Below are 27,959 nucleotides of genomic sequence, written 5' to 3' on the forward strand. Positions count from 1 at the left end.
AAGCCTCCACTCTGTGGTGGTGGTGGGGCGAGCGCGGACGGCGGCGCGCGGTGATGACGTGACAGGGCGCGTGCGGCGGCGGCGTTGTTGTCAGTGGCAGCTCAGGTGAGCGGTGGGTCGCCCGGTGGGGAAGAGAGAGAGTGTGTGTGGGGGGGTGTATTTTCGTGTATACAAACACAAAGGTAGATAGTCTGTTGATTATACATGAGCTGCTATGTGTATGTGTATTGACATAGAAAGGGGCGGTGCTATTTTCTTTTCATATGCTTTGTTGGGGCACTTTGCAAACAGGCAGAAGTAGAGGAAATTCAAAGCGACTTCACTCAGTCACTCAACGGCTAATCGGGCTGGTAAGCTGAATGGAGAGCGGGCTAATGGTTTTTTTGTATGTGTCCAAATGATAACATAGAAGAAAAAAATATCCTCTCCGGCTTTCAAAATTCAGAGGTTTCCTTATGGCAGATTCTTGTCTCTGGGACTCTTCTTGCTGTTTTGGAAGTCAGGGGAAAATTGATTAAAAAGTGCTCCTTATGAAATGTCTGGATATACCTGTCCTTGACCTAGTCAGAAAATTAGGAGCATGCACGTTCTCTCAATAAAAGCTTGACTTGTTAGAAACTGAGATATGAAAGCTAGGAGCTAAATGGCACCTTAAACCTAGGTTATGGGCGGAACAACTGAATGCTTAGGCACACTTTTTTATAATAAGAATACAAAGCTGAAAATGAATGAACTGCTGCTAAAATATTATGTTCTTTTTTCACATGTTCTATTTCTTCCCTGCCTACCCCCCTAATATTCTTAAGCAAGTCTCTTATCCAGTCTTAAGAGAGTAGCTGGAAGTGAGAAAGCAGAAAAAGGTCCTCTTTTCCTTTCATTTTGCAGTTTTTACCTTAAATCCTAGGTGCATTACTACACCCAGAGCTCAGAAACTGTTCACCCTAATGAAATTCCTTGTTGCAAAATGCACCTAGAACAATGGGAGTTTTGAACACTGCTTGAAGGTGCTGCCAGCATTTTCAGTGTGGTGTGTGTTGGAGGAGTTCTTATTGTGCTTGTCTAAATGGTCTTGAAAGATTTTTTTCTAAATGGTGCTTTTTCAGGAAGTACAGAATGGAGAAACTGAACCTTGCAGCAACAGAAGATGCAGTGCAGTACCAGTTGTTCTTAACACATGAACCAGAAGACCCTGCACACTGTCAAAAAATTCTTCAACAATACATTGAAAGAATATTAGCACACCTTGCACCCATGCTGGTTTCCTATATTTGGCAAAGCCAACCATTTAATCTGAAGTACAAACCTGCCAAAGGTAAAGCTATTACATTTGCTATATTCTGTTTTGATGTTTGTGAATCTAGAGCAGGGTCTCCCAATTCTGTAAGAAACAATAGAGCATGCAGGTAGTGATTCTGTAGCATTATACAGGCTGTCTTGAGCTTTTATACTGAATTATCATGATTTATGCTGACCCAATTGGACACTAAACAGTTATTCTGTGCAACATTCTGAGCAGCAGAGTAAATTTTTGTTCTGATCATAATTTTATAATGAATATTGGATTACCTGAAAATTGTCGAATTTTTGCCATACTGGATATTTCTGTATGGTTTTTGAGGCCCTTATTTAAATGTTTCCTATGCTCTTAAAACTATGTTTATTTTTCTATTATTATTCAGAAACGGCAAAGTCTAGTTTCAATTATTCAGAAAAACGCAAATGAACATAAATCTCTTAGCCGAATGATCAGCCTTGTTGTAAGAGAAAACTGAGCTCCTCAAGCCTTCTCTTATGACTTCAGCTGTAAACTGTTTTGTTTTGATTACATTTCTATCTACTTCTAAAATAGAATACAAACTGGTTTTGTTAGAGTAACCATCTATTATTTACATTGTGTTTTGCAAAGAGCAGTTTCGACAGAGCCCTGTCCCAAGGAGTTTACAATTTTAAAATAGACACTTGGGGGAGGGAGAAGATGGAGGCAATGGCAGCATAGGATAAGATCATACTCTGAACGTCAATGAGTATACTTTGGCTGGATTGCTACAAAGTATTGGGAATAGAGGGTAATTTCAAAGGCTGTCTGGAAAATAGTCTGGTGGTAATATACTGTAGTCTCATTTCCCCTTCTCTTTTTTAGAACATATACCTGCTCATATTGGTGGTCTCACAAAATTTGGGGATAATATTGAAGATGAATGGTTTATTGTATACCTTATCAAGGAAATTACAAAAGAGTTTCCAGAATTAGCAGCCAGGTACCTTTTCATTACCAATTTTTACATTCAGAATGTGAACACTTGCTGATTAAGGTGTCACTTGTGGAAGTAGCTTAAGTAAAATTGTGCATTTTTTCTATATGCTAAACCATTAGATTTATATTATACTAGTGTCCAATGGAGGAGGGTATTCAGTAAAGAGTGGGCCATAGTTTGATTACATCCAAGTAATTTATAGATTTTCTTTCATTCTTGCTAAATAAGGACGAGAATGTTTTATGTTTACATAGGAGTAAAGCTGCAGTCCTATACACATGTGCCTGCATAAGCCCCATTGAGTTCTGTCATTATTTTCCATTTCAATAGGGTGGACGATAACGATGGTGAATTCCTTCTGATAGAAGCAGCTGACTTCCTTCCCAAGTTGTTGAATCCTGAAAACAGCTGCAATCGGGTAAGAGAGATTTAAGTGTGCCAGCTACCATACCAGTGCTAAACCTATGCCTGTGTTTATATGGGCTATGCTTATTTAACCTGTTCAAAATGGTTTTATTTTTTCCCTGTGCTGCCTCGGAAGTGGAGGAGGAGGAGGAGGAGTTTGGATTTGATATCCCGCTTTATCACTACCCGAAGGAGTCTCAAAGCGGCTAACATTCTCCTTTCCCTTCCTCCCCCATAACAAACACTCTGTGAGGTGAGTGGGGCTGAGAGACTTCAGAGAAGTGTGACTAGCCCAAGGTCACCCAGCAAGAAACTAAGCTTTATTTCACCCAGGTCAAAGGCCCAGTTCGGTACACACACAGGCTGGCAGCCTCAAATGACGTCCCTCTGGAGGCTTCACCCGGGTCAGGAAATAAACAAACAAACCCGGCTAGCCCCCGACCCCGCATAGCTACGGCACTGCTTCCAGCAACGGAGTATTATTCAGAGGTGAGGCAACCAGGATTGGACATGGAATTTCAAGCCAGGGGGCCCCCATAACTTTGTGTAAATGGCACTCAGTCTCTTCGTAACAAAAACATGGAACCTGCCTTTTTGGTGCACCTCTGGGGGGGGGGAGGTCCACACCTTCACTCCAAAGTCTTATCGCTGGTTCCTACTCCGTTGGCGCCATTGTGAAATCCCAGGTTTTCCGTTACTTATTCCTGGCTTAACACTGACCCTTAACAATCGCCCCCTTTTTTCTTTTCTTTTTACACAGTCTGGAGAGACGCGTTGGAAATTCCTTGCAACCCCCCCCCCTTTTCTCGTTTTAACAACCCTCCCTTCCCCCCCTTTTTTTTTGCCACCCCGCTCTTAATACGCCTAAACCCCACCCTCCAAAAAAGGGGCTCAAAATGCTTTCAATGTTCATCTTACAGAAATACAATGTTGAAGACTTTTAACGTTGTGGGATTTCTGATACTTTTTCCCCTGTAAACTATTATAAATTGTGAATCTGTAACTTGGATGAAGTACTTTCAGACTTAGCAAAGAAATGTATGTTTTTGTCAGGTGTTCTTTCATTGTGGGGAATTATGCATAATTCCATTGCCAAAAACTCCTGAAGAAGAGACCTTATTACCTGCCACCAGTCCTACAATTCCTCAGGCGCTGAAGTTGCTATCTGCCCATTCTGGTGGCTTTGTGGCTGCAAAATCTATTAGAACAGCAGTATACAAACGCATCAATGGGTAAGTGACCTGATCTGAAAAAAAATGTTTCTATTAGAGTGTCTGGAATGCTTCACATACTGCTTAGGTGTCCATGCTATGGAATGTTTTCTATGATAAAGGCATGGGAGTTTTCTCTAGGCTTCCTCAGTGTTGCTGTTTGTTGCATGTTGTGAACAGATTTCTAAACAACATTGTAATGGAAGGACTGTGTAACCATTGACATCCAGGGCTATGCTCACACCTGGCTTATGCAAAAAAAAAGGAGAGGTGGAGAAATACATTGCTAAAATCTGGCAACTCCAGTCTTTCAGTCATTTGTCTATGAGAAAATAGCATTAGCAGATTTTAACACAGAGTAGTGGCTCCCCCCCCCCACCTTCAAGAGCAGACAAATTACAATGATACTGAAGCAAGAGTCTCTTTAAATAGAAAACATTTCAAGTCACATGGGCTGCAGCCCAATACTAACTTGGGAGTAAGCCCCATTAGACTCACCTGGGTAATTGTAGGGTTTGTGGAAGTCTGGGAGAAAACAGATTTTTCTTTGACTCTGTCCAGACTTTGAATATATCCGACACTGTGGATAAGCTTGAGTTTTCCAGTTGGATTTTATAAATATATTTTGCTACCTTAAATCTGACATACAGATGTATGTTTCTAGACCAAAGGAGAGAAATTACCTTCATATAAACAAGGTTTATACGCTCAAACGATGTGTCTTAATCAGCATCTTGTTACAATTTTGTTCCACAGGTATCCTGAGCGAATCCAGGCTTTCCTTCACCGAGCTCACTGTTACCTTCCAGCTGGTATTGCAGCAGTACTGAAGCAATGTCCTGCATTAGTATCTGCAGCAGTCCAAGCTTTTTATCTGCGAGACCCCATTGACTTAAAAGCATGCCGCATGTTCAAAATTTTCCCTCCAGATACACGCATAATGACTTCAGTAAGTGATGATTCTATAAGTCCCATCGTGTGTGCTTTACATAAGGTTTTAAATGGGCTTTCATGCCATCTTTTTGCTTTGTATAAGACGAGCAGAAATGCAAAAATGATTGAAACTGCACCTATTGAAATCTACTTTTGTGAGAAGCATTAATTTTCTGCCATGGTTTAATAGAACAAAGAAAATGTATGAAAATAGAACATGAAAACATGAAATCGGCATGGCCCAGGATCAAAAGAGTCCTGTGTTTTTTTCACATCTGAAGCTTTAGTGATTTTTCTTCTCTGTGTCTACTCAGGTTAAGGCTATGCTTAATGATACTCAGGGCAATGAGTCATTTTGTTAATGTGTGGGAGGGGCTGGAATAGAAAGGGAGGCCCTGAGCAGAAATCTGCATGCGGCTCTTTTGATGCTGGCCATAACATTTTATAGTGATGATGCTGATTAATAATATTTATTAATGAATTTATATAACATTTTGTGACAAAATGGGCTTCTGAGCAGTTTTTGAAGTATAAAAACCAGTTACACAAATATAAAATTATCTGTAATTCAGGTTAAAACCATTCCATTAAAACACAGCAATTAACCTGTGTAAGCAGGTGTGTCTTCAAAAGTCGGCAGAATGCCATTACAGATCGGGTCTCATATTTTAGCAGGGAGTACATTCCATAACAGCAGTACCACCAATGAAAAAGCCTGTCTGTGTTACCATCAGCTGATCATAATCAGACCTCAGCATCTAACTGATATACAGTACTGTGGCTTAAGCTTTACAGGCTCATGTTACTCAAATTCATCTTAGTGCATCTGATGAATAAAGCTGTGGGTTATCAAACATCATGAGTCATTAGACAGGAAGTCCCCAATGTATCAAACAGTATATATTTGGAAAACCTTGTGTGTGTTTTTCCAGTTTCCATAATGCTTGAAATACTAGTCAAGGTACATTCAAATGAAGCAGCTGCAAATTTAATAAAATGTTGTGATCATTTCAGGTTATTTTTACGAAGTGTCTGTATGCACAGTTGGTTAAACAGACGTTCGTACCAGACAGACGAAGTGGATATTCATTGCCTCCTCGTTCACATCCTCAGTACAAAGCATATGAACTAGGCATGAAATTGGTAAGCCTGTACTTGATATTTCCCCACACAAAACTTTTGTTTGGCTTCATTAAGAACTCTCTGGAGACAGTTTTGTGAAGATTTGGTATTGTTTAGTTTGAGAGATTTTCTACCTGTGTTACCAAGAGAGTTGCAAACGTGTTCCTGATTTCAGTGAATGCTTGTCAGTTTCTTATATGAAAAAAACTTTTTTCATTTGTTTTTAATTGTTTGTTTTATTAATGTATCTAACTTTATAAGTCTGTCACTGTAGTAAATCACTCCTTTTACTCTGTATCTCTTACAGGCTCATGGTTTTGAAATTCTGTGTTCCAAGTGCAGATCACCTTCTGATGATTCCAAGGAACACACGTTAAATGTTCCACTGTGGGATACCTTTCTCAACAGTCTCAAGAAAAACAATTATTTTAAGGTGAGAATTTGCAAAAATCACTTTATCATTTAACTTTGTGAATTGCAGGTCACGTGTTGCAGCTATAATGTCACCATACTTGCTTTGGGCCAGGCACGTGCAACTCCCAAGAGACAGAGATCTACTCACAGTAGAAAAAGATCGGCTGTGATCTACCCATTGTCTTTGCCAGGAGTTGTTGAGTTTTTTTTAGAGGAGGGTTGACCAAAGGCGATCACTAAACTTCATACCACGATCTACCTGGGACACCCCCACGATCTACTAGTAGATCGCTATCTACCTGTTGGACATGCCTGCTGGGCCATTGACCAAATTTGCATTAAGCGCTTTGAAGATGAAACAAGATTTGTTCCCACCCAGAGTCACAGACCGAAAGGAATTGTACCTTTTTCTTCACTTATACAAAGTCAACCGAAACAGGATTCTTCAGGGTCTTGGAGGGTGAATATAAGAGCTCAACTAGAAGTTTCAGTTTCTCGTAATTAATCTGTTTCTGGACTTCAGGCTATAGATTAGGAATTTGGCAAGGCGTTTAGAAATCATTTCCCAATCCGGAGAGTTATTGTGCATTATAGAGTTCATGAACCTCCCCACACATACGTTGCATTATAGACATTTCCTTGTATACCTGTATCAGAGCAGAATGTATTGACCTGCTATTATGTTTGAATTTTGTAGGGAGAGCTGGAAGGTTCTGTGCAGTATCTCAATCTGTTGCACAGAGCAGAAAATTATTTCCGACATACTGTAATCAGCTCACAAAGGTAAGAACGCCAAGGTGGCTTATATAAATTTTGCTGTGCTTAGCTTTTCTAGTTTCCTTAATTTCTATGTATTTTCCTTACACTGGCACTTAATGTGTATGTATACGGCTGTGAAATGTATACACTGTATTATTCAGTGCTGTGAAATATTTATTTCTAACATACAGTGGTGCCTCGCAAGACGAAATTAATCCGTTCCGCGAGTCTCTTCGTCTTGCGTTTTTTTCGTCTTGCGAAGCACGGCTATTAGCGGCTTAGCGGCTATTAATGGCTTAGCGGCTATTAACGGCTTAGCGGCTTTAAGAAAAAGGAAACAAACTCGCAAGAACTCGCAAGACGTTTCGTCTTGCGAAGCAAGCCCATAGGGAAATTCGTCTTGCGGAACGACTCAAAAAACAGAAAACTCTTTCGTCTTGCGCGTTTTTCGTCTTGCGAGGCATTTGTCTTGCGAGGTACCACTGTACAGTTCCCACTAGATTATACAATCATGGAATGAGAGAATGGTAGACTTGGAAGGGTCCCTGAGGGTCATCTAGCCCAGCCCCCTGCAATGCAGGAATCTCAACAAGATTATACATGACAGATGGCCATCCATCCTTTGCTTAAAAACCTCCAAGGAAGGAGAGTCCACCACCTTTGAGGAAGTCTGTTTCACTGTCAAATAGCTTTTATTGTGTTTCCCCTTATTTTGACTTGGTGAACATACATCCACAAAAAGAAATTGTGCCATCTGGAATTGTTGACAAATATTTTTTCTAAGAATGTACCAACACTGTGTCAAAAGTTTTCTGTTAGTCGGATTAAGACTGCCTAAACTTGGTTTATAAACGCTGAACCTTAAAATTACGTACTACAAACGTGCTGAAAAAATAAATATAGTAAACTAGTACAGTGGATAATGTCCTGCAGAGAGACTTCAACCCTTTCTAGATTTTTCACTACAGCTGGCTTCCAAACACATGTATACATACGAAAATACTCAAATTTTCACACCCGTACACGGTTTTTCCTACACCTGTGTATGTGAAACATAGCATGTAATAATTGTGAATGTAGTGAGCTATACAACTAGAAAAGTGGTTATAAATTGTGTGTGCTCAGCAAATTTTATTTGCATTTTTAGAATTGTGTTGTCTTCTTTGGTAGTTCAGTTGCCGATAGCCCAGGTGAAGAAATTTTGAACATATTGAAAGCAACTTCCTTTAATCTGGAGGACTTTGGAAAAGAAACCACCAGCCTTCCTCCAGAAGATGGTAAGAAGAGTGAATGAAAGAGCAAAGTCACAACCCGAACATCTTGAAGACTTTTTGCCTATTTACCATGTCTTTCTTTGCTGTGATTGTCAGATGCAACAAGTGGCCACATTTTAAGCAGCATGTATTGTGTCCTTCTCTTTCAGATGACAGTTGGTTGGAGATCTCTCCAGACACACTGGATCAAATTCTTAAGGAGGCAGCAGGCACGAACAAATCCACTTACACCTCAGAAGAGGAGGAACAGAACTATGACTTGTCGCAGATCACTGAAAACATGAAGGCTTTTATATCTAAAGTCTCAACTCATGAAGGAGCAGAAATCCCATGGTATGCTTTTAAGTATCTAATCAAGTTTCTGTGTAGGTGGAGTTGTTTCATTTGTTTAGTAGTTCAACTTTCCAAGCAGACATAGTGAATTCAGAGAGGCTTAATCTTCCCTAAATTTTGCATCATGGAAAAACTTTTAAGCATTTACAAAATTGCCAACCATGTCCTTTAGTTACTTTGTTAAATTGGCTCATCCGGAACTGGTTAACTGTGGCAAAAATAGGAAATGGAAAAACTCCAGAAATGCAAAACCTATTCAGAATTAGAGATGGTATAGAATCTATGGATAATACGGGGCCTGTTGAATTTGGTTGCTCTGTACAAGTTGTTTGGTCTCCTACACACACACACACACACACACACACACACACACACCATTTCTCCATGAGTTTGGCAGCGGCAGCAGCAGCAAACAAAGTTTTCACACACTCAGCAGTTGATCCACCAGGTAAGGCAGATGGATTGTGTGGTGTGGCTGGCTTGTTGGCTGCAATAAGCTGGAGAAATTGGCACCAGCTCCCCTAAGCCCCCAGAGAGAGGGAAAGTACTATGGATGTGATGAGCGCAGACATTTTTCACTCATATATTTGATGGATTGGGTGGGCTTGAACACTCCCAAAAGATGTGGCAGAAAGATACAAACAGCAGGTATTTGGAATTCCCCCAAAAGGCCAGAAATATACAGGGAGAAGACCGCACAATTAGTCTGTCTGGTCAATGTGCATGACTTTAAAATACGCAGGCCCGATAAGTTAATGTTTAGATGAAGGCTGTCTTCAGTCAAAAGTCTTATTTTGAAAGACTTTGAACCATCCTGGTTGGCAAATTCTGCCACCCTTCATAGGCAGACTACGCATGGATACATGTTTTTTTCTTGAATAGTAATGTTACTGTGCTGCAACAAAAACAGGAGTTAGTATAAGCTTTGGACCGTATAACCGATTCTACCACTGTATTTGTAATTATTTCTGTGCTTTTCTGTTAATATACAATGGGCTGGGTCCAACGGTCCCTGAGTAAATCTCTGCTCCCAGAAAAGGGGAGCTGATGTGATTTTTCCAGATTCCTTCTGAAGTCCCACCACCAGTACCCCCCCCCCCATAAAAAAATGGGCGAGTTGGATGACTTCTTAACAGAGTGGGAGGTGGCACAAGGGACTTGAGTGGGGACAATCTGCACAATTTGCTTTGCTGTTCCTGTTTGCAGAAGCATCCACTAGATTAAAGCTCCTTCTGCAAATAGGACTCCTTCCATTCATGGCAGGGCTCTGCTGAATCCAGCCCAATATATTCTTTCTCAAATACCAAACACCAGATATACAAAAAAGTGCAGTTACGAACTTTTTACTTTCAGGTCTTCTGCTGAGGCCTCTGTCACTTTTGATGTGGACTCATTCACAAATGCATTAGATAAAATACTGGGTGAGTTTACTGCTGGTGGTGGAAATTGAGATATAGAAGTATCTTGAAATATAAATCATGTTATCCTTTTGCCTGAATCTCTTTGTTTATTACCTGCCTTTTACCCTAGATCCCCAGGTCAGGATATATAAACTACAATCCAATCGCAAAATAAAATATAATCAGCAAAAAGTAAAACAGCAATAATAAACGCATAAAGCAGATATAACATTCTTCCCAAAGTATTAGCAAGCAGTTTTATTGGTTATTCAAATAGATTCTCATTCTCTCTCTTTCTCCCTGGGGGCATTGATTCTATTATATTTCTAGGAGCAAATTCAGACGAGTTGGACTCTGATGATTTAGAAGAGGAAGAAGAGTTTGAATTCCTAGACAGTGATGAAGAATCTGAGCTAAAAGCTGAAAGTCATGGGGAAACAGTATCACAGATTGAAACACCTGGAAGTCTCAGATCATACATGGATGAAATGGACTCTGAACTGGCATCCACCAATATTGGGAAAAGCTTTACTAGTCAGCCCAAAGTGGTATGTTTAACTTAGATTTCCTATCTGGGAACCATTAGGGAGAAGAAAGAAGTATGCAATCATTATGTTGTTCCAAAAAACCCTACAATTTAACCTTGCATAGTGCTTTTAACATTTGGCTGTCTCTGCCAACAGCTATGCGATTTCATTAAAGATCTCTGCATGCAAGTTAAATAAATAATTGAAATTTCACTGTTTACCTTTTTCTACAGGTTGGGTCTGGTAAAGGATCTTCGTCCCAAGACCCTGACAGTGATTTTGAAGACAACATTGGTGCAGAGGACACTGACTTGGCACCTGTGGATATAGACTTGAACCTTGTGACTAACCTGCTGGAATCATATAATGCTCAGGCTGGACTAGCAGGACCTGCCTCTAATCTCCTACAAAGCATGGGAGTACATTTGCCTGAAAATACGGACAAAAAATCTCTCTAGCGGTTCAGATGGAGAAATCTGGTTACGTGTCATAACAGAAACCCAAGAGCAGTTCTTGGATTTTTATTTTTTGAGTGAGGGGTGAAAGCTTTTCAGAACCCAGGAGACCTAGTATGTAACCTACTTTAAATACATGTGAGCAGCAGTTTCACTTGCTACCCTTGCAGAACCAACTGTTTTTTTAAAAAAGTCATGGGTGTATACAGTATAAGAAATTAAGATGGAGGATTGAAATTATTTTTCTATAAGACTTTTTATATTCAATAAAAGGCACATAAATGAACATTTTTTATGCTGTAATTTTGGTACTAAAAATATTAGAAGGGCGCAGAGTGCTTCTGCAAAGACAGTGCAAAAAATCAAAACACCACCTCTACCCTTTTTTCTTTTTTTGCTTACTAGTTGTAATAACTGGAAATTTGATTATCTTTCAGTGCCGCTTTTATATTTATCTCCAATATTAGATAATTTGGCATTCAGTGATTATTCAGGAAAAAGCTTTCTGCATATATCGGTGTGGTTAAGCAGTTCAGAGAAGGCAACATTAATCTGTTGAGCTGATCGTGGCTGTTAAGGTTTTCTTTGTGTTCTTTGTACAGATATATTTTCTGTTTGTTTGAACAGCACTTGCACTAGGATTGACCTTGCTTGCCAACATTTAGGCTGTCAGTAGCCTATTTTACATAAGGAGTCAATTGTAGGTTGAAGTCCTGATGCAGCTGAGTCAGATCTGACTTCTGTCTCAAGTCCTAAGTATATCCCTTTTGAACTGGCTTTCATCTTCCCCATCTGCAATATGAACAAGTTGATTTAATAAGTTGCCCAATGATGTCATAATCTCTCCAGCTCGTGAAAGTAAACTAATTTCAAATGAAATAACTCACCGTCTGTTAAAAGTGATGATAAAACCAAGCCAGATTACTGCCTTTTCTTCAAGCTCTTTTTTCTCCATACAAAATTAAATAATTGTAGTGGGGAAAATGTTTTTCTTTTCTCCATTATAGTTTGCATTAAGTTTGTTTTTATTGTCTTTCTAACCCCCCTCTGTTAAAACTCAACTTTGACGTAGGTAAACATTCAAAAACAGCTGTAGGCAAAAAAAAAAAGATGGTTCTAGAACAGCCTTTCTCAACCTGTGGGTCCCCAGATGTTGTTGGACTACAACTCCCATCATCCCTGAGCTCTGGCCTTGCTAGCTTGGGGTGATGGGAGTTGTAGTCCAACAACATCTGGGGACCCACAGGTTGAGAAAGGCTGTTCTAGAATGCTCTTTTCGTCTTTCTGTCCTCAAGTAGTTACTGGAAGTATATTTTAATTTTGATACTGCTTTTCCATATCCGTAAGTTATACATGATGAAAGTTTACAGCTGAAGGGACAAACTGCATCCTGAAGTGGGGCGGGGGGTGTCTCAAGTGCAATGTTGCTTCCTGCCTTCACGTGGTTCCATGTCACAACTCATTTGCGTTTGTGGGAACAGTGGAGAACTTAAATCTTCAACTGTTTTGTCCAGGAGTAGGCTCTTGATTCCCAGCAGCCCCAGTCACTATGGACAATGGTCAGGTATGATGGGTATTGCAAGCCATGAACAATGAATGGACGACAAGTTACTCACCCTGATTTAGCAGCTTTCTTAAGCGTAAGGTTGCCACCAACTATTAGCAGCTTCAGTAGTTGCTACTGAAAATGGGTGGGTGAAAGGAGAAATTACTTTTCCCACTAAAGAATGACTAGCTTTCAGTTGTACCATGGAAGCCAAAAGCCTTGGCTCCCAAACAAATAGCTCCTGAATGATTGAAACCCAGAAATGAGTGTTCCGGTTTTTGAACGATTTTTGGAAGCCAGACGTCCTGCAGCCAATCGGAAGCCATGCTTTGGTTTTCGGGTTGTTCCAGGAGTTGAACGGACTCCCAGAACGCATTCTGTTTGAAAACCAAACCACTGCATTTCCTTTTGTAAAATGGAATGTAGGGGTCTGTTTACATGGTTCAAGTTTTACTGTAAATATGATCACCCTGCCTGAAGTATTTTCTTCTGACTTTTCCATTAAGTACCAATAAGTATCTGCTTCTGGCCTTTCTCAAAAGAAGGAATATATCAAAACATTTTACCACAATAGGAGGAAGTACTGACATTCATTGCTAAGCTTCAAATCCACCCTTCTCTTGGAACGGAATACATCCCTAGAGGGGGGAGGTTATGCAAAAACAAAAACAAAAAAATAGGAGTATTACAGCTGCTCATAACAACTCTCAAGATAGCTAAAATACTTGCAGTCATTTGCTAGTCTTTCAACATGCATGGAAAATTAGGGCATGCACTACCTTAAACATGAATATCAATTAAAATAAATGTTAACAGTTCATTTATCAAACATCTATGGTAAAGAATGGACAATTGCTCCCAAACTTAAGTATAGGAGGTCGTGGATGAAAAGTGTAACATTTGTTGAGGCCAAAAGAAGCCATCCACTCGACTTTGGTTCCAAGAGTCTCATAAGGTCTTTTTCAGAGAGCGGCAGGCCCCAATACAGAGTTCTGTTGGGCTGAAACATCTATTGAACTTTCCTGAGGAAAGGGCAGTTGCTGTGCCTTCCACATTTTGACTGATAAGCAGGCTCCTGAACTGAATGTGACCTCTATATAACTGATCTGAGTTTCCATCTAGAACATTTAATTAAATAAGCTGTTGAACCAAATGGGTGCTTCAACCGCATTTATCACTGCAACCTTATTCCAGCTATATTTTTGCAGCATTTTTGAACAAGAAAACAGTCGAGCACTCTGGCTTGGAAGCAGTATATGGGCAATATTCCCAGAAAGAAGAAATCTGGGCTGATGGAATCCTTTTTATTTGCAGGATGAGAGTGTTCTACACAGACAACGCCCAGGACAGGAAAAATTGTGAACTACCATAGGGAAACAATGAAGCAATAATAATAATAATAATAATAATAATAATAATAATAATTCTAGTTTGGTATATTAGTTCCTTAAAAGAAGTAGGAAACAGTTCAAACCTCAGAGAGCTTATAGTAATAGCAGTAAATACTAAGAGCCGCATTCTGAAGGCAAGTCTAACTACTTTCTGCCAGGAAGATGGAATTCAGTTGCAGGCTGTCACAGAGGAAGTGAAATAGAAGATGAGAGCTGAATGCCTTTACTAAAGTGAACTTTACAAATAACTGTAGAGTATTCGTTTTTCAGCTGCCGGCTGACTTCAAACTGTTTAGAAGTTTGTACAATTAAGCAGCATATAAATGTCACTAAATAAAATAAATAAATCACATTTCTGGTGGCGTAAGCTTTTGAGAGGCTTTTGTTTTTAATTGGAACTTTGGCATTGTATCTAGCAAATAACTTTACAAAACATCGGGAGAGTCTTTAGACCAGAGCTTGCCAACATGTCACTGGCCATGGGATCCATGCCCCTCGCTCCTTTTCCCACTGAATTTGGGCCTGAAATACTCATTGTTGCCAACAGCAGAGGCTGTGGGGTGGGTGGGTGGGTAGTGCCCGCAACAATTGCAAATCATAGAATCAAATGTGCTCATGAGCCCGACAAGGCCAGCAACCATTGCTTAGGGTCAACTCTGACTTACCAGTTATACTCTAGAAAAGCACTTGGGAATGATTTCCACCAAGAACTGTGAAACAATGGAAGCTGCAGGGAGGAGCCACTGACCCTTAGCAGCATCCTTCCCCCCCCCCCTTACAAACCCATCCAGGTGATATATATACACCTTCAGGATCTGACGGACAAATTCTTTAGCCTCAGGCAAAAGTGTGAAATGGAACCACCCTCTCTGCCTATAAATGTCCTGCAGAAAATCTTAACATATGGAGTCACTGAAATTAAAAGGCCAACTGGCACTCGGATATTTACCTGGAGCAGTAAATGATTGAATAAGTGTCTCTAAGTAGGCACAGGACCTTGCTTTTTGACCCATTCCTGAATCAGCTGATGGGCTATGGCTTGCTTAGGTGGCACCCAAAATGAGAGGCTGTCATCCTTGTCTTTGGAAGGTTTTGGGTTCCGCCCAAGAGCCTTCACCACTTCCCCATGGCTGAACCACTCGGCAGCTTCTAGCTCCTGTCTGTTGATATTAATCTGCAAATGAAAAGTTTTAAAAATAAAAACAGCAGCATCATAACGAAAGCTTAGAGTAGTGTTGTAGTTAACAGACAGGAAGCCTCAAGTACCAATCTCGCCCCTGTCACACAATCACCTGATGGCTAGACAATGGACTCCTGCCTCTCCCCCCAATCTATGTGAAGTTAATAACAATAACCTATCTTAACAGCAACTCCTGCAGCCTGCCTGGTGCCAAACATATTTCTCTGCTTTCCTTTGGACCACACCAGCGAGACCGAGAGGGGGTCTTCATGCTCACTGCCCAGGCTTGCACCCCAGAAAGGTCACTTCAGTGCTGCTAACATAGCAAGTTGATCTCACCCCCAGAGGCACACTCCATTGTCTCTCGAGCCAGACAGATGCCAACAATGACAAATATGCATGTGTGTGTGTGTTTACACACATATCTATTACAGTCAACTATTTACGACAGTGAAAATAACTTTTGCTTGTCAGGCTGCTTGGATAGACAAACAGGGCTGGGAATACGAATGCACTTTCCTGTTCTCCAGAACTGTTTTCAGTAGTCAAAACCACAGAAGAACCAAGACGGCGAAGGATTTTACGTCACTGATCATATACATTTAGATAAGCCAAATCAATAAAGCTTGGTTTGGTAACCTTGGGTCCCCAGATGTTGTTGGACTACAACTCCCATCATCTCCAGCCAGTTTAGCCATTGGTCAGCGGTGATAGGAAGTGGATCAAATGAAAGATTCCACCACCACCTCCTTACCTTGCTCTGTTGCGGGTTCACCAGGGCATGGCAGCCAATCATTAGTGTGCTGCTTGGGAATGGCCAATGCTGAGATGCAGAATAGCTGACAGACTCCACCTCTAACCCCACCTCTTCAGCCACTTCTCGCCGGAGTGTCTCTTCCAGAGTTTCACCTTGGGGGTAGAAAGAGTCTCTAAGGGCAGCATTGTATCCTGAGAGAAGGCTTACAAGTTTTCTTTTGAGTAGGCATGAGGATATACCTCACGATAAGCATTTCTTGTTTATGCTTAATGGATTTCCAGCCCACCTTTTAGGTTAAATGCCCTATTTTAACACAGTTCAAGCAGGGTTGGTCAAGCATAGTCAGTCAACCAACTTTTTTTATCATGAAGGCTTGACGCTGGTGGTGTCTGAAGAGGTGGCTTGCTACCTGGTGGTACAACTGCCTTTGAAAAACCAGCATTTAATAGTTGCTTACTGTTACGTTTTCTTCCTAAATGAAATGCAAACTCGTCCCTGTTGAGTTAGGATAAAAACCAATGACAAGAACTGTTCCCTGAATTGTTCACATTTTTGAAAAGCCTACCTAACATTGTTAAGTCATAATAATTTATTGCAAGTCTTTAAAAAGTTAATTCACTATTTCACAATAGCAGTTAACTTGTTTTTGACAAATAAACACAATGATTAAACTTGGTGATAATAAAGATAAATGAAAAATGCTTGATGGGACAGCTGACCAATTTATTTATTTTTTACTGGTCAAGTGCCCAACTAAGTTGGAAGAGCTGAGACTTGATCTTAACTATGTACAGTGGTGCCCCGCAAGACGAATGCCTCGCAAGACGGAAAACTCGCTAGACGAAAGAGTTTTCCGTTTTGGAGGTGCTTCGCAAAACGAATTTCCTATGGGCTTGCTTCGCAAGACGACAATGTCTTGCGAGTTCCTGCTGGTTTCCCCCCCCCCTTTTTCTAAGCCGCAAAGCCACTTATCAGCTGATGCGATCAGCAGATAAGCCGCTAAAAGCCGCTAATAGCGCTAAGCCGCTAATCCTTCAATGGGCTTGCTTCGCAAGACGAAAAAACCACTAGACGAAGAGAATCACAGAATGGATTCTTTTCGTCTTGCGAGGCACCACTGTATTCTGACAAATGGAGAATTTACTTGGCTGGTGGATTGTTGGAGAGCCACTGTAAAAAGTGACTCTGGTGTTTTGGATCAAGTGAACCAACAGAACAGGGGACTACCAATGGAGATACACATGTTTCCTTTACAGGCTGGTTTCCTTTCTTCAGCTCCTTTCTTCAGCTAATCTTTATCACCAGCAGCACTAACTGCTAAATGCTAAACACGGGAATCTAAAATGGCAGAATATGGCTTCCTTCTCATATCTACTTGCACCTTTTTCAGACTTCATCTTCAGCAGGAAAAATGCAAGAGTAATGAAGTTCCTTCCAGAAATCCATTTTGCTTTTATGGTATTAATCCACTTTTACCTTTGAGCTGCAGCTCTTACAGTACTGTGCTATTTGGACCAATGGTGTGACACAGTAAAAGACAGCTGTTTTCATGAGTCCTAAAGCAGGACTCAGTCCAAACACCAAGTTAGGCCAAGCAAGGAACCCAATTTGGCCTGCAAAGCTGTTTTCCCCAAACCAAGGCTATGTACCCCACACCTGACATCATACGTGACATTAATTGAGGGGCAGGTAGAGACACGGTTGGATTGCCTGTGCAACCAAGTTTCTCAAGGAGAACTCAATCACATAACCACTCCCTGAAGAAAGCAGGCTTTAAATCACTGCCCATCCAGCACTGATGCTGAAAATATAATTGCAAAAAGCCTAACACAAGTGTTTTTCAATTTGCAAAAGTCTAAGTCCATCAAGGTACTTCAAGAGCTGACTCAATTATTGTTAGTTTCAGCGTAAGTGCAATATAGCCATTAATTGTTGCTTCCCCAGGTTCGTAAGTTACATGCCAGACAACGAGCAAATTCTTGTTAGGTTCCCCGCTACTCATCATATATCATCTCTGAAGTGAGCAAGTTTTCTACCACATGCTATGAGGTAGCAGGCCTCTAATTAGAATACTGTGCATGCAAACTTAACAGTCTGGTGTCACATGTTTCCTTACCTATATCACAAAAGCCAGACAGAGCACTGTACATCCCTTTAGGAAACGATGCTTGCCGTACGAGAAGGCATCGACTCCCATCAGACACCAAAGTAATAACGACTGGAGACATCTTTTTATGTTAAAAAATAAAAAGCCAATGGACAAGAAATTAAGAGAGGGATCAGACCTGCTGATTCCAATATGGAGTATAAACTGCCACCACAGGAGTGGGATGTGTGAAAAATGCAAGCGACCACTACAAAAGCCCCCACACTTACACTTTCCTGGCTGTTATGGGCAGACCCTGGAGCAAAATAATTGGCAGTTCAGAAGACAGGATCCTGCTGTGGACTTTGGCACCATCCCGACTATCAGGGTCCACCTTAGTGCTCTTGCAAGAGATGTGGAATGCATCTCTGTCTCTTTAAAACTTTTTCAAATAGTAGCTATGCAGGTGGGGTGGGGGGCTGGGTATATTTGAAGATGCTAGGATTGGGATCCAATCCATGGTACTGGGGAATTCTGAAGGAGGGGGCCTTGATGGTTCCCCTGTTACACAATGCTTCCCTAGAGAAGCTTGTCTGACACCTTCACTAACATATTTCAGACACCAGGCAAAGACTTCTCTGTTCCCTCAGGCCTTTGAACACCATCTTAATCCTTTAAAAATATTGAGAGTGACATTTTTATGGCTTTTATGATGGTCACAAGGTGCTTTGTCCTTTTGGATTATTTTAGCTGTTTGTGATCAACTTTCTCTGTACAGTTTTGGCTTCCATATTATTTGACAACAAACAACAACAACAATGCATACTATGATTACAATTAATTGATTATTTTGTTTTTGTTTTAATCACGGTAAATGGTTCAATTGTACATCGCCCAGAGAGCCCAGGTAACTGGGTGCCCAGTGAATATAATAAATTCCTGCTCCTCTCTTGGCAACCTTTCAAGGACCATGTGCCACCGGTGAGGGGAACCAAAAGTAGGTGGAGCACTGGATGCAAATTTTACATTTGTACAGTTGGCTAGTTTCTAGATACACCCACACACCCTTCTCTGTCCCCCATCCAGACAAGCAAGAGGCATGATCAGAGTTCAAAGACACATGCCAACTGGACAAAAATATTTGAGGGTGCCCACCTGTGGGTAATAGATTATTTCACTGCTCTGACAAACCCGTTTGCTTCCAGCCAGGTTCTTCACTGTGAGCTGTCCTGTTTTCCCACAATACTGGTTGTTATCATGCCAACGAAGGAGAGCTTGAGCCTATAAACATCAATCAGGTTATGAAGAACGCTGAGAGGATACGAACGGCAACCCATTTGTTAACACACCCATCAAAACTTGGTTTATAAAATAAGAACAAATTGCTCCAGGAAATGCATATTTTCTTTCCATATGGCACAGGTGTGAGGAATCTTTGGCCTGCCAGATGTTGCTGAACCACAACTTCCATTATCCCTAGTCATTGGCCATCTTGGGGGACTGAGAGAAGTTGTAGTTCAACAACATCTGAAGGTTTCAAGGTTCCCCACACATTCTCTAACAGTAGCACAACTTCTAACAGAAAAACCCTCAGGTCAATTAGGCTAGGCAGAGGCTTGCCCAAGAATAACCACTGAGCTTCATGGATGAGAAACAGATCTGAAATTCCCACAACCAAACACAACACTCTAGACAATACACCATGCTAGCCCTGAAACAAAAGGAGCCACCCACCATCTCCTTTGGCCTCCGCATCCACTTGCTCTCAGGAGCGGACTTCTCAAGTATTGCCGGGGGTTTATAAGATCAGAATAAATTACTCCCCAATGGATTGCTTTCCTTAATCACCAATGAGGGCTTTATTGTCTTCAAGAGCCCACTTTGATGCCCCTCAAGTAAGAGCATCACAACTGTGGAGTGTATGCACATCTTTGGTCCTGGACAACCCAATTGCCAGCTCCGGTAAGAGTTGGTTCTCCCGCAGTGTGGTGAATAAACAACAACCGACACTGCCGTGGGCTGGGCACACTTCAACCAAAAGGATAAAACCATTTCTTGAGGACTTTGATGTGGTAAAGGGAAATGTGGGAACCAGCCCCAAACCGCAATAAGTATAAGAAGCGGTTCAGTTTCCTACATCAATGTGTTCTACATAGGAAGCTGCATAACAGGGAATCAGGTCCGTCTAGCTCAGTATCTTGTATACACTGACTGGCAGGAGGTCTCCAGAATTTCAGGTAGGGTTCTCTTCCAGCTCTGCCTGGAGATGCCAGGAAGTGCTCCTAGGATGCTAAGCCAATGTTCAACCACCTAAGGCAGGGGTCAGCAACCTTTTTCAGCCGTGGGCTGATCCACTGTCCCTCAGACCATATGGTGGGCCGGACTATATTTTGAAAAGAAAAAAAAAAGAACGAATTCCTATGCCCCACATATAACCCAGGGATGCATTTTAAATAAAACACATTCTACTCATGTAAAAACACACTGATTCCCAGACCATCCGCAGGCCGGATAGAGAAGGCGATTGGGCCGCATCCGGCCCAAGGACCTTAGGGTGCCTACCCCTGACCTAAGGGATTGTGTGGTGGAGTCTCTAGCAGCAAGGGGCAGCCTGTCTCACTATCACAGAGGGGCAAGGCATGGCAGGCCCCAGGTCCTTTGGCTAAAAATATTTGGCCCACTCTGATCAGGGTCTCTGAATGTCATTGGGTCAGCGGGGCTGTCCTGATAGCAGGCAAACGGGCCTACGGTGATGGAAGGAGGGTTGGAGGAATGAGGCAGAGATGATAAGGCTGGAAGGACATTTGTGAGGAGAATAAAAAGTGGGAGAGAAAAATGAGTTCACGGGGCCAGAATCTGCAGAGGTAAGAACATCTGGATTTTAAAAACAATGATTTGAATTAACAGCCCCATCTTGGTCTTCAGCTTTCTAACACTAGTATAATATCCAACACAAGCAGTCTCTGTGTTTACACGTAAAATCCTACCGTGGAAATCAAACTGGCATCTTCTTCTTCTAACTGGAAGAAAGCTTTCCTCATTTCCCCAAATGATCCATTGAGTTCAGCTTCAAGGGCAGATCTTTCCAAGGATCCTGGAATTCAATAAATCTGTTGGAATTGGATATCTCAGTTACTACCCCTACCCCCCACGCCCTTTGATCTATATCAACAGCACATGATTATGGCACTGTAGCTGATAATAATAATAATAAATTTAGTATTTACACCCCGCCCATCTGGCTGGGTTTCCCCAGCCACTCTGGGCGGCTCCCAGATGAGACTGCTGCTGTCACAAGGCGTCAACGTCATCTCAAAAGCAGTATATTCTTACAAAATGAAGACACATTAGGACAAATCGACTTCAGTGAAAAGCGGGTGTGAAAAATATAGGCCTATATACAAGTTTGAAGGTGACACCATATTATTCAGGATGGTGAAAGGGCAACTTTTCTGCGAAGTGTTCCAGAAGGATGGCTCCAAATTGAGTGAGTGAATGGGCACCAAAATAAGAAATCAAATTCAATACAATTAAGCATAAAGGGATGCACATTGGGGCACATTATTGGGGGCTGAAGAACAGGCTATCTCCCACCTCGGGATTAGAGCTGGATATATGTATTGTTATGGGTTGGGGAGGTCAGTCTGGATGATATCCTTGGATCCCTTCCAGGCCTGTGATCCTGTATCCGATGTGGCTTAGAATCTAGTAGTACAACAGGCTGCTGAACTTCTCAGACAAGTTTCCTTGCCTTCAGTGTTTCTCATACTTGGGTCACCAGCTGTTGCTGGACTACAACTCCCACCATCCCTAGCTAGAAGGACCAATGATGAGAGATGATGGGAGTTGTGCTCTCATCAGCATCTCAACTAAGCAATGGCACTCTCCAAGGAGGGACGTGGATAGGCTTCCTTGCTCCCTGCACTTGGCTAGATGCCACCTCATCCTAGGTTAGAAGAACAATAGCCAGAGTTGTGTCTGGGAGTTTGCTGGCTGGTGCTGGAAGCTGGAAACCTAATCAAGAAGCAAGATCTGTTGGGTTGTTAATGCTGTGAGCCCCTCCATCCTATGTTCTTTCTGTGTGTGTAAACAAAGCCACTTATCCTAAAAATACCACAGTCGCCACTGAACTTCATTCCAAGGACACTGAACCCTGGGTAAGTGCAGGAACCCCTGCAGTCTTTCCCTGCTTGGAGATTCGGGTTGCATGCAACAGTATACAAAAGGTCATTCTAACCTAGGTCCAAAGCAAAATACGGCCTGCACTCATTTGAACATCCAACCAGCATGGAATCCTCTATCTTTTCTTCGCTCTGTTTGAACTTCTCTAGAATCCTCTTAATTTCTGAAAACCAGACAAACAGAGGAAGAGGAAGCTTAGAAAGGCACATCAGCACAACATTGGTTAACATTTCTGTAATCTGGGACAGCTGTAGGGATGGGCGATGTCAGCTTTTCAACATTGCGATGTATCACCAGCCAAACATCGAGATATGACGATATATCGCTATGTTGAAATGGAGGAGATGGAACACACACACACACACACACACACCAAGCTAGGAGAGGGGAAAGACGAGCACCGTTTCCTTGCTCGCTAGCTTCCCCAGCACCACAGTCCCTTCCTCTCAGGGCAGCCTATTCTCCAAGGAGCTGATTTGTCCTCTGGGCTCCAGTGCATTCCTGCCCAATCTGAAGTCTCCTTCACTACCCACCCGATTCTCCACACTCCTTCACCGCACGCCCAATCTCACAGCTCTTTCCTTCACTCACTCACACCCTGATTTCAAGCATCCTTCACCACATGCCTAATTCTCCCTGTGCCTTCCTTCTCTCACACACACCCTGATTTCAAGCATCCTTCATCACTGATGTATCAGTACATCGCCCAGGCTTGGACCGCTGTCCTAAAACAAAAGCCACAGGTATATTTTATAAATCTCTACCACAAAACCTGAAGTCATTTTGAAATTTGTTTCACAGTTGAAAATTTCATAGGAGCATAAGCACAGCCTTGCTAGATCAGGCCTGTGGCACCTCAAGTACAGAGGTTTTCAACCTTTTTGAGTCCATGGCTCCCTTGACCTACTACATTCTTTCCACGGCACGCCTGTGGGGCTCGGAAACCCAGTTATGTCACCCCTTGCCATCATGCTTAAAAGTTTCATCAAGGAACGCCAGGAATTTAAGTTTTATTAGAGTGCTGATACCTTCCTGCTGAAAATTTCTAACCCCTGACTTCTCTCTCTCTCCCCCCTCCCATTTAAACTCAGTGATACAGAAGCCAACCGCAGGAGAAGGAAAACCCAACGACAGGCAGAGACAACAAATTTTAGGTTTATCCCTGTCCTGTCTCATCCTTCTCACTGTTGAGTTCTCCAAGGACAACACTGAGGCTGAGGTGGAAGGAAGCGGACAGGCAGTGCTTCCCGCTGGACTGCTTGTAAGTAATAAGGCTGGCAGGTGGGGGCTGGCTGGGGGCAGACTGAGGTTAGTGAGGCAATGCCTTCTTTGCCCTAACGGACCACCTTCCACTGCTTAATCTACTTGTTCTCCCAGGTTCTCTGGGAGCAGGCACTAAAAGCATCTTTAACACCTTAACAGATAGGACATTTCTCGTGAAAAGGAAGGATTGTTGCAGAATAAACTTGTTACCTGCTGCATTTAACTTTGGCGCCAGGAGCATGTTTCCTTTCTCTTGCAGTAAGGGAGAGTAGTTGTGAAACAGGAAGAAAGTTCCCAAGTTAGAGGCTTTCCTGCAAGCATCATCATTGTCTTTTAGCTCAGACATATACCTGCAGGTAGAAAAGGATCAGAAAGCGCAGCACATGAAGAAGACTAACTGTGCAAGCCTACGCATCTGTTCCTACGGTATTTTCTCCGGGTGAGTTTCCCACTGCAGCCCAACATGTAATTTCCTAACTTACTTCTACACAGAAGTAAGTCCATCTCAGATCAATGGGGGTTATTCCCAGTACAGTGGTACCTCGGGTTAAGTATTTAATTTGTTCTGGAGGTCTGTTCTTAACCTGAAACTGTTCTTAACCTGAAGACCACTTTAGCTAATGGGGCCTCCTGCCGCCGCCGTGCCGCTGGAGCACGATTTCTGTTCTCATCCTGAAGCAAAGTTCTTAACCCGAGGTACTATTTCTGGGTTAGCGGAGTCTGTAACCTGAAGCGTATGTAACCCGAGGTACCACTGTACAGGGAATATGGGTACAGGGCTGTATCCAAAGTATTCTGTGGCAGAACCTGTTGTTGCATTCTCCATCTTTGTGCTCCAGATACTTGTAAAAATACTGATAATACAAGGTCTATTATTGACTGATTGATTGAATTTATATCTTACCTTTCCTCCCAAACAAGCCCATGCCAGCAAACGTATCCATAATTTAGTAACAACAGCAACAAAACCCAACATTCTAAAACCTTCTAAAAACAATTACAGTGAAAACGAAAAACAGTTACAATTAAAAACACGATTCTATCCAGAGATTGCTATGAACCTTAGTCTTCGGCCACCAGATGTCTGTGTAATTAAAACAGTAAGCCGTAAAAACATACTGGAGTAATTCTAGCTTTATCCCATTAACAACAAATTCTAGCATATTGGGCTCAAATTCCCCACAGGTTAAGCATTTACCTCATTTTCTTGACATAGGTTGAATGCAGCCTGGAATACAGAGAAGAAGCTTTTCTATATCCCACTCGATAGACCAAAGTGATTACCATCTTGTGTGCCATAGCTTAAAAACAAGAAAAATACCATATTATTATTAATAAGTCATACCTATGCACATATATACATCTTCAAGGATATATATGCACACACACACACACACACACACGACTTATAATAACCCTGATGGATCCTCATTTATGAATGAGGAAAATCAACACTGTGAACCCATATTGCATTTTTGGGAAAATCAAGTTCTTTCAATATTCAATAAAAATGAATAAAAACCTGATTTACCACAAGCATGCTTACTGCCTTTTTTCTCTCTTGTTCTTGTAAAAACTGTAAGTTAAACCATTAATGCAAACACCCACATTTTCTGTCTGCTCACCTACAGAAGGTATCATTTACAGTCTCCATTTTTTTTGCCAGTAAAACTCTTGCTACTGTAACTATGCATGAATGAATTTCTTATGTTCCAACCTAACTGCACCATCCAAACAGAAGAGGAAAAAACAAACAGGGTGTCATAGAATCCTGTAGTACTCTCAGATCTTTACTGTCTGACAACAGACATTTGAGAAGAAACTGTACTTTGCCCTAAAAGTCACAGACAGATGAGAGTTCAGGAACAGCTGCAGAAGCTCCAGCTCTTCCTACTTACCAGAAAAAAGTCCTTATTTTCTGGTAGCTCTCCCTCCCCATGGAATGTATTTTAAAAAGCACAAAGGTACATTAACTTTCCTTCCATTCTATCCGCCAATAATAGCTGCTGCCTGCATTATAGTTGCAGCTATTCTATCAAGCAGGAGACTAAAATGCAATCCTATGCATGTTTACTCAGTAGAAAGTCCTTGACTCCCACTAAATTTGATGGGATTTATTTATTATTTCTGTTTCTATACCATTTGCCATTCAAAATTGCAAAGTGGATCAGAGATAAAAGTATATAAAAATATTAAAAAATAAAAAATATGCAATAACAATGGAAATACTGTAACTTCAGTTGCAAAATGATTTACTGACATGGTGCAGAGTTAAGAGTATCTGATTTGGGAGAAACCCAGGATGAAATCTCTACTCAGTCATGTGGCTCACTGGATCAGTCACAGCCTCTGAGCTTACTCAGTACTTCTACAGTAGTACTACAGTAAGAACCAAAGTCTTCAGGCATATGCAAAAGTGGAAAAGGAGAAGCACTCAGAAAGTAATTTTTAGTTTTGAAAACAAGATGTGTTCCTTATTACAAATGTCCTATTTCTATCTGTGCAATGTCAAAGAGCATGAAGCTCTGCTCCCCAGAAAGAGTTGTACGTAAGCGGGATTTCTGTCATCAGTGAAGGAATTCAAAGTCCCAGGAAGGCTCTGTGGCGGGTTCTTCCATACCGTAAATGCTAAATCAATCACAGAGAAGTTGAACTTCAGATCTCAAAAGTACAGATTTGCCTTTTTCCTCCAAGCTGCTTTTCAGTCTTAAATCCCTGCAGGGTCAGACAGTAGTCAAGGATGACAAATGAAAGCTTTTCACTTACTGTTATATAAAAGCACACGGCAGTTTCCGTCAGCAGGAAGCATTTAGCACACTCCACACTGATTGGCGCTCGGTTCAGGTTGTCTATTAATCCAAACTACACTACCCATAATCCTTTGGCTCAAAATGGGCCTCTGGGAAGTGTAGTTCAACAGGTACAATGCCTTTAACAGCATAACCAATAGTGGAGGTACCTATGCTGAAAGTGCTCTAAAGTGCTTACCAATGTTAGTAGGATTTGGACAGCCCCTTCCTCATTTTCCTCCAATGTTGGTTTAAATCAGGGGTCAGCAAACATTTTCAGCAGGGGGCCGGTCCACTGTTCCTCAGACCTTGTCGGGGGCCAGACTATATGTTGCCATGATTATGACCCACATTTTTTGCAAAAACCCTTATTGGGACCAACCCCAATGTTGCACAAATGTGATTTGGGGGGGGGTGTTTCCTCATACACACACGCTGCTTCCTTTGCAGTTTACGAGTTGACAGTTATTATTTCTCCTGTAAGGCAGGAGGGGGGCTGAGGTAAGTGCACCATTCCTGTCAGCCCTGGAGAGCGTGTGCACATGCGTGGGTGAAAGGAAAAGCCGTTGGCCACGCTAAGTCAGGCCGGCGCCACTCAAGCAAAAATGTTCTTTTCCTCGTGTGAGGGAAGACGAGGCGGCAGCAGCTATTTACCTTTCCATGGCTCGCACCGTGTAGCTAACAAGCAGCCTCCCCAGCAGAGCGCAGAACTGCTTTGGAGTGCAGCCACCATAAATACTGGCGGGCATCACTCCCGAGACGCCTCTGAGCCCCTGGCAGTTCCATGGTGGAAATCCGAACTGTGGCTCCCTTTCCCTCTTCCCCACCCCAGAAGAAAATATTGCTGCATGCGCGCGACAGACGGAGAAGGGGCTTGTCTCGAGCAGCCGCCTGCCTCACTTTTGACCCCCAAGCCTGGCTGAGTCGCAGAAAAACCAGCCTGCGCATGCACTGTGCTGGCTGCTTGGATTCCTGGACCGTCTGCAGGCCGGATCTAGAAGGCAATTGGGCCTGATCCGGCCCGCGGACCTTAGTTTGCCAACCCATGGTTTGAATTTATGCAATGCTTCACATAGCCAAAAGGAGTCCTTAAAGGCAATTGTACACAAAAAAATAAAGCTAACAATAGAAAATGTGTTAAAGCAATGCAAATGTACTAAAGGTGTTTCTCCCAAAAAATTATCTACCATATAAAACAACACCTTCATCAAGCACAATAATGAACACCAAAAATTATTATAGCAGGAAATTATTGTTAGTAATTACAACACAAAAATAAATGAGCAAGCCGCTTTTTAAAAGCAACGACAACAAAATATTTGTCAACCTGTGGCTTTCCCGGAGGCATCTAGTTGCGGAAAAGGATGATGAACTAGATCTTATCTTCCTCTGCCCTTACGTTAGTAGTGTTTACGCAGAATTGCTATACTATTGTTTTCTATTTTCCCAAATAAGACTGCCACCTCAAATTTCTGGTTTCTGTATTGGGACTGCAGGTGACCTTTCTAGTTGTGACAGTGGAACTCAGAGCCAGGCCCTGGGCAGAACCAGCTATTTATTTATGGATCCAGCTTTTGGTGCAGTTTGGAGCAGAACCCAGAATAAATGCGTAAGATACCACACAAATCTTTTTGTATTCATCTGATGTGAACCATTAAAGGGAGGAGGGAACCAGCC

At 41.9% G+C, this 27,959-nt stretch overlaps 2 protein-coding genes across 8 annotated transcripts; one reads left to right on the forward strand and one right to left on the reverse strand.

The window, feature by feature from the left end:
• The first annotated feature begins 22 nt into the window (after positions 1-22).
• ECD (ecdysoneless cell cycle regulator) lies at positions 23-11,372 on the forward strand. Its single transcript, XM_082223521.1, has 14 exons — positions 23-105; positions 1,104-1,312; positions 2,141-2,258; positions 2,586-2,673; positions 3,714-3,892; positions 4,628-4,820; positions 5,819-5,947; positions 6,234-6,359; positions 7,038-7,123; positions 8,270-8,376; positions 8,523-8,706; positions 10,060-10,127; positions 10,437-10,654; positions 10,867-11,372. Exons 2-14 carry the CDS (start codon positions 1,114-1,116, stop codon positions 11,089-11,091), a joined length of 1,920 nt encoding a protein of 639 aa, XP_082079647.1. The 5' UTR covers positions 23-105; positions 1,104-1,113; the 3' UTR covers positions 11,092-11,372.
• A 122-nt stretch (positions 11,373-11,494) lies between these two features.
• On the reverse strand, positions 11,495-26,971 carry NUDT13 (nudix hydrolase 13). 7 transcript variants are annotated; one of them, XR_014220037.1, is made up of 11 exons: positions 26,260-26,345; positions 24,692-24,794; positions 23,704-23,843; positions 22,286-22,393; positions 21,036-21,142; positions 19,204-19,329; positions 18,079-18,190; positions 15,960-16,114; positions 14,975-15,199; positions 13,223-13,272; positions 11,495-11,880 (listed from the first exon to the last, which is right to left on the reverse strand). XR_014220037.1 is itself a non-coding variant. In XM_082223524.1 (10 exons), exons 1-9 carry the CDS (start codon positions 26,300-26,302, stop codon positions 15,005-15,007), a joined length of 1,089 nt encoding a protein of 362 aa, XP_082079650.1. In that variant the 5' UTR covers positions 26,303-26,345; the 3' UTR covers positions 11,495-11,880; positions 14,975-15,004. The 7 variants fall into 7 exon arrangements, 5 of the variants coding, with proteins under 5 accessions (XP_082079650.1, XP_082079649.1, XP_082079651.1 ...); XR_014220038.1 differs by having other exon boundaries at positions 13,201-13,272; XM_082223524.1 differs by lacking the exon at positions 13,223-13,272.
• Positions 26,972-27,959: the final 988 nt, after the last annotated feature.

Source organism: Podarcis vaucheri (genome assembly GCF_965113315.1).
Source record: "Podarcis vaucheri genome assembly, chromosome: 5".
Lineage (NCBI taxonomy): Eukaryota > Metazoa > Chordata > Lepidosauria > Squamata > Lacertidae > Podarcis > Podarcis vaucheri.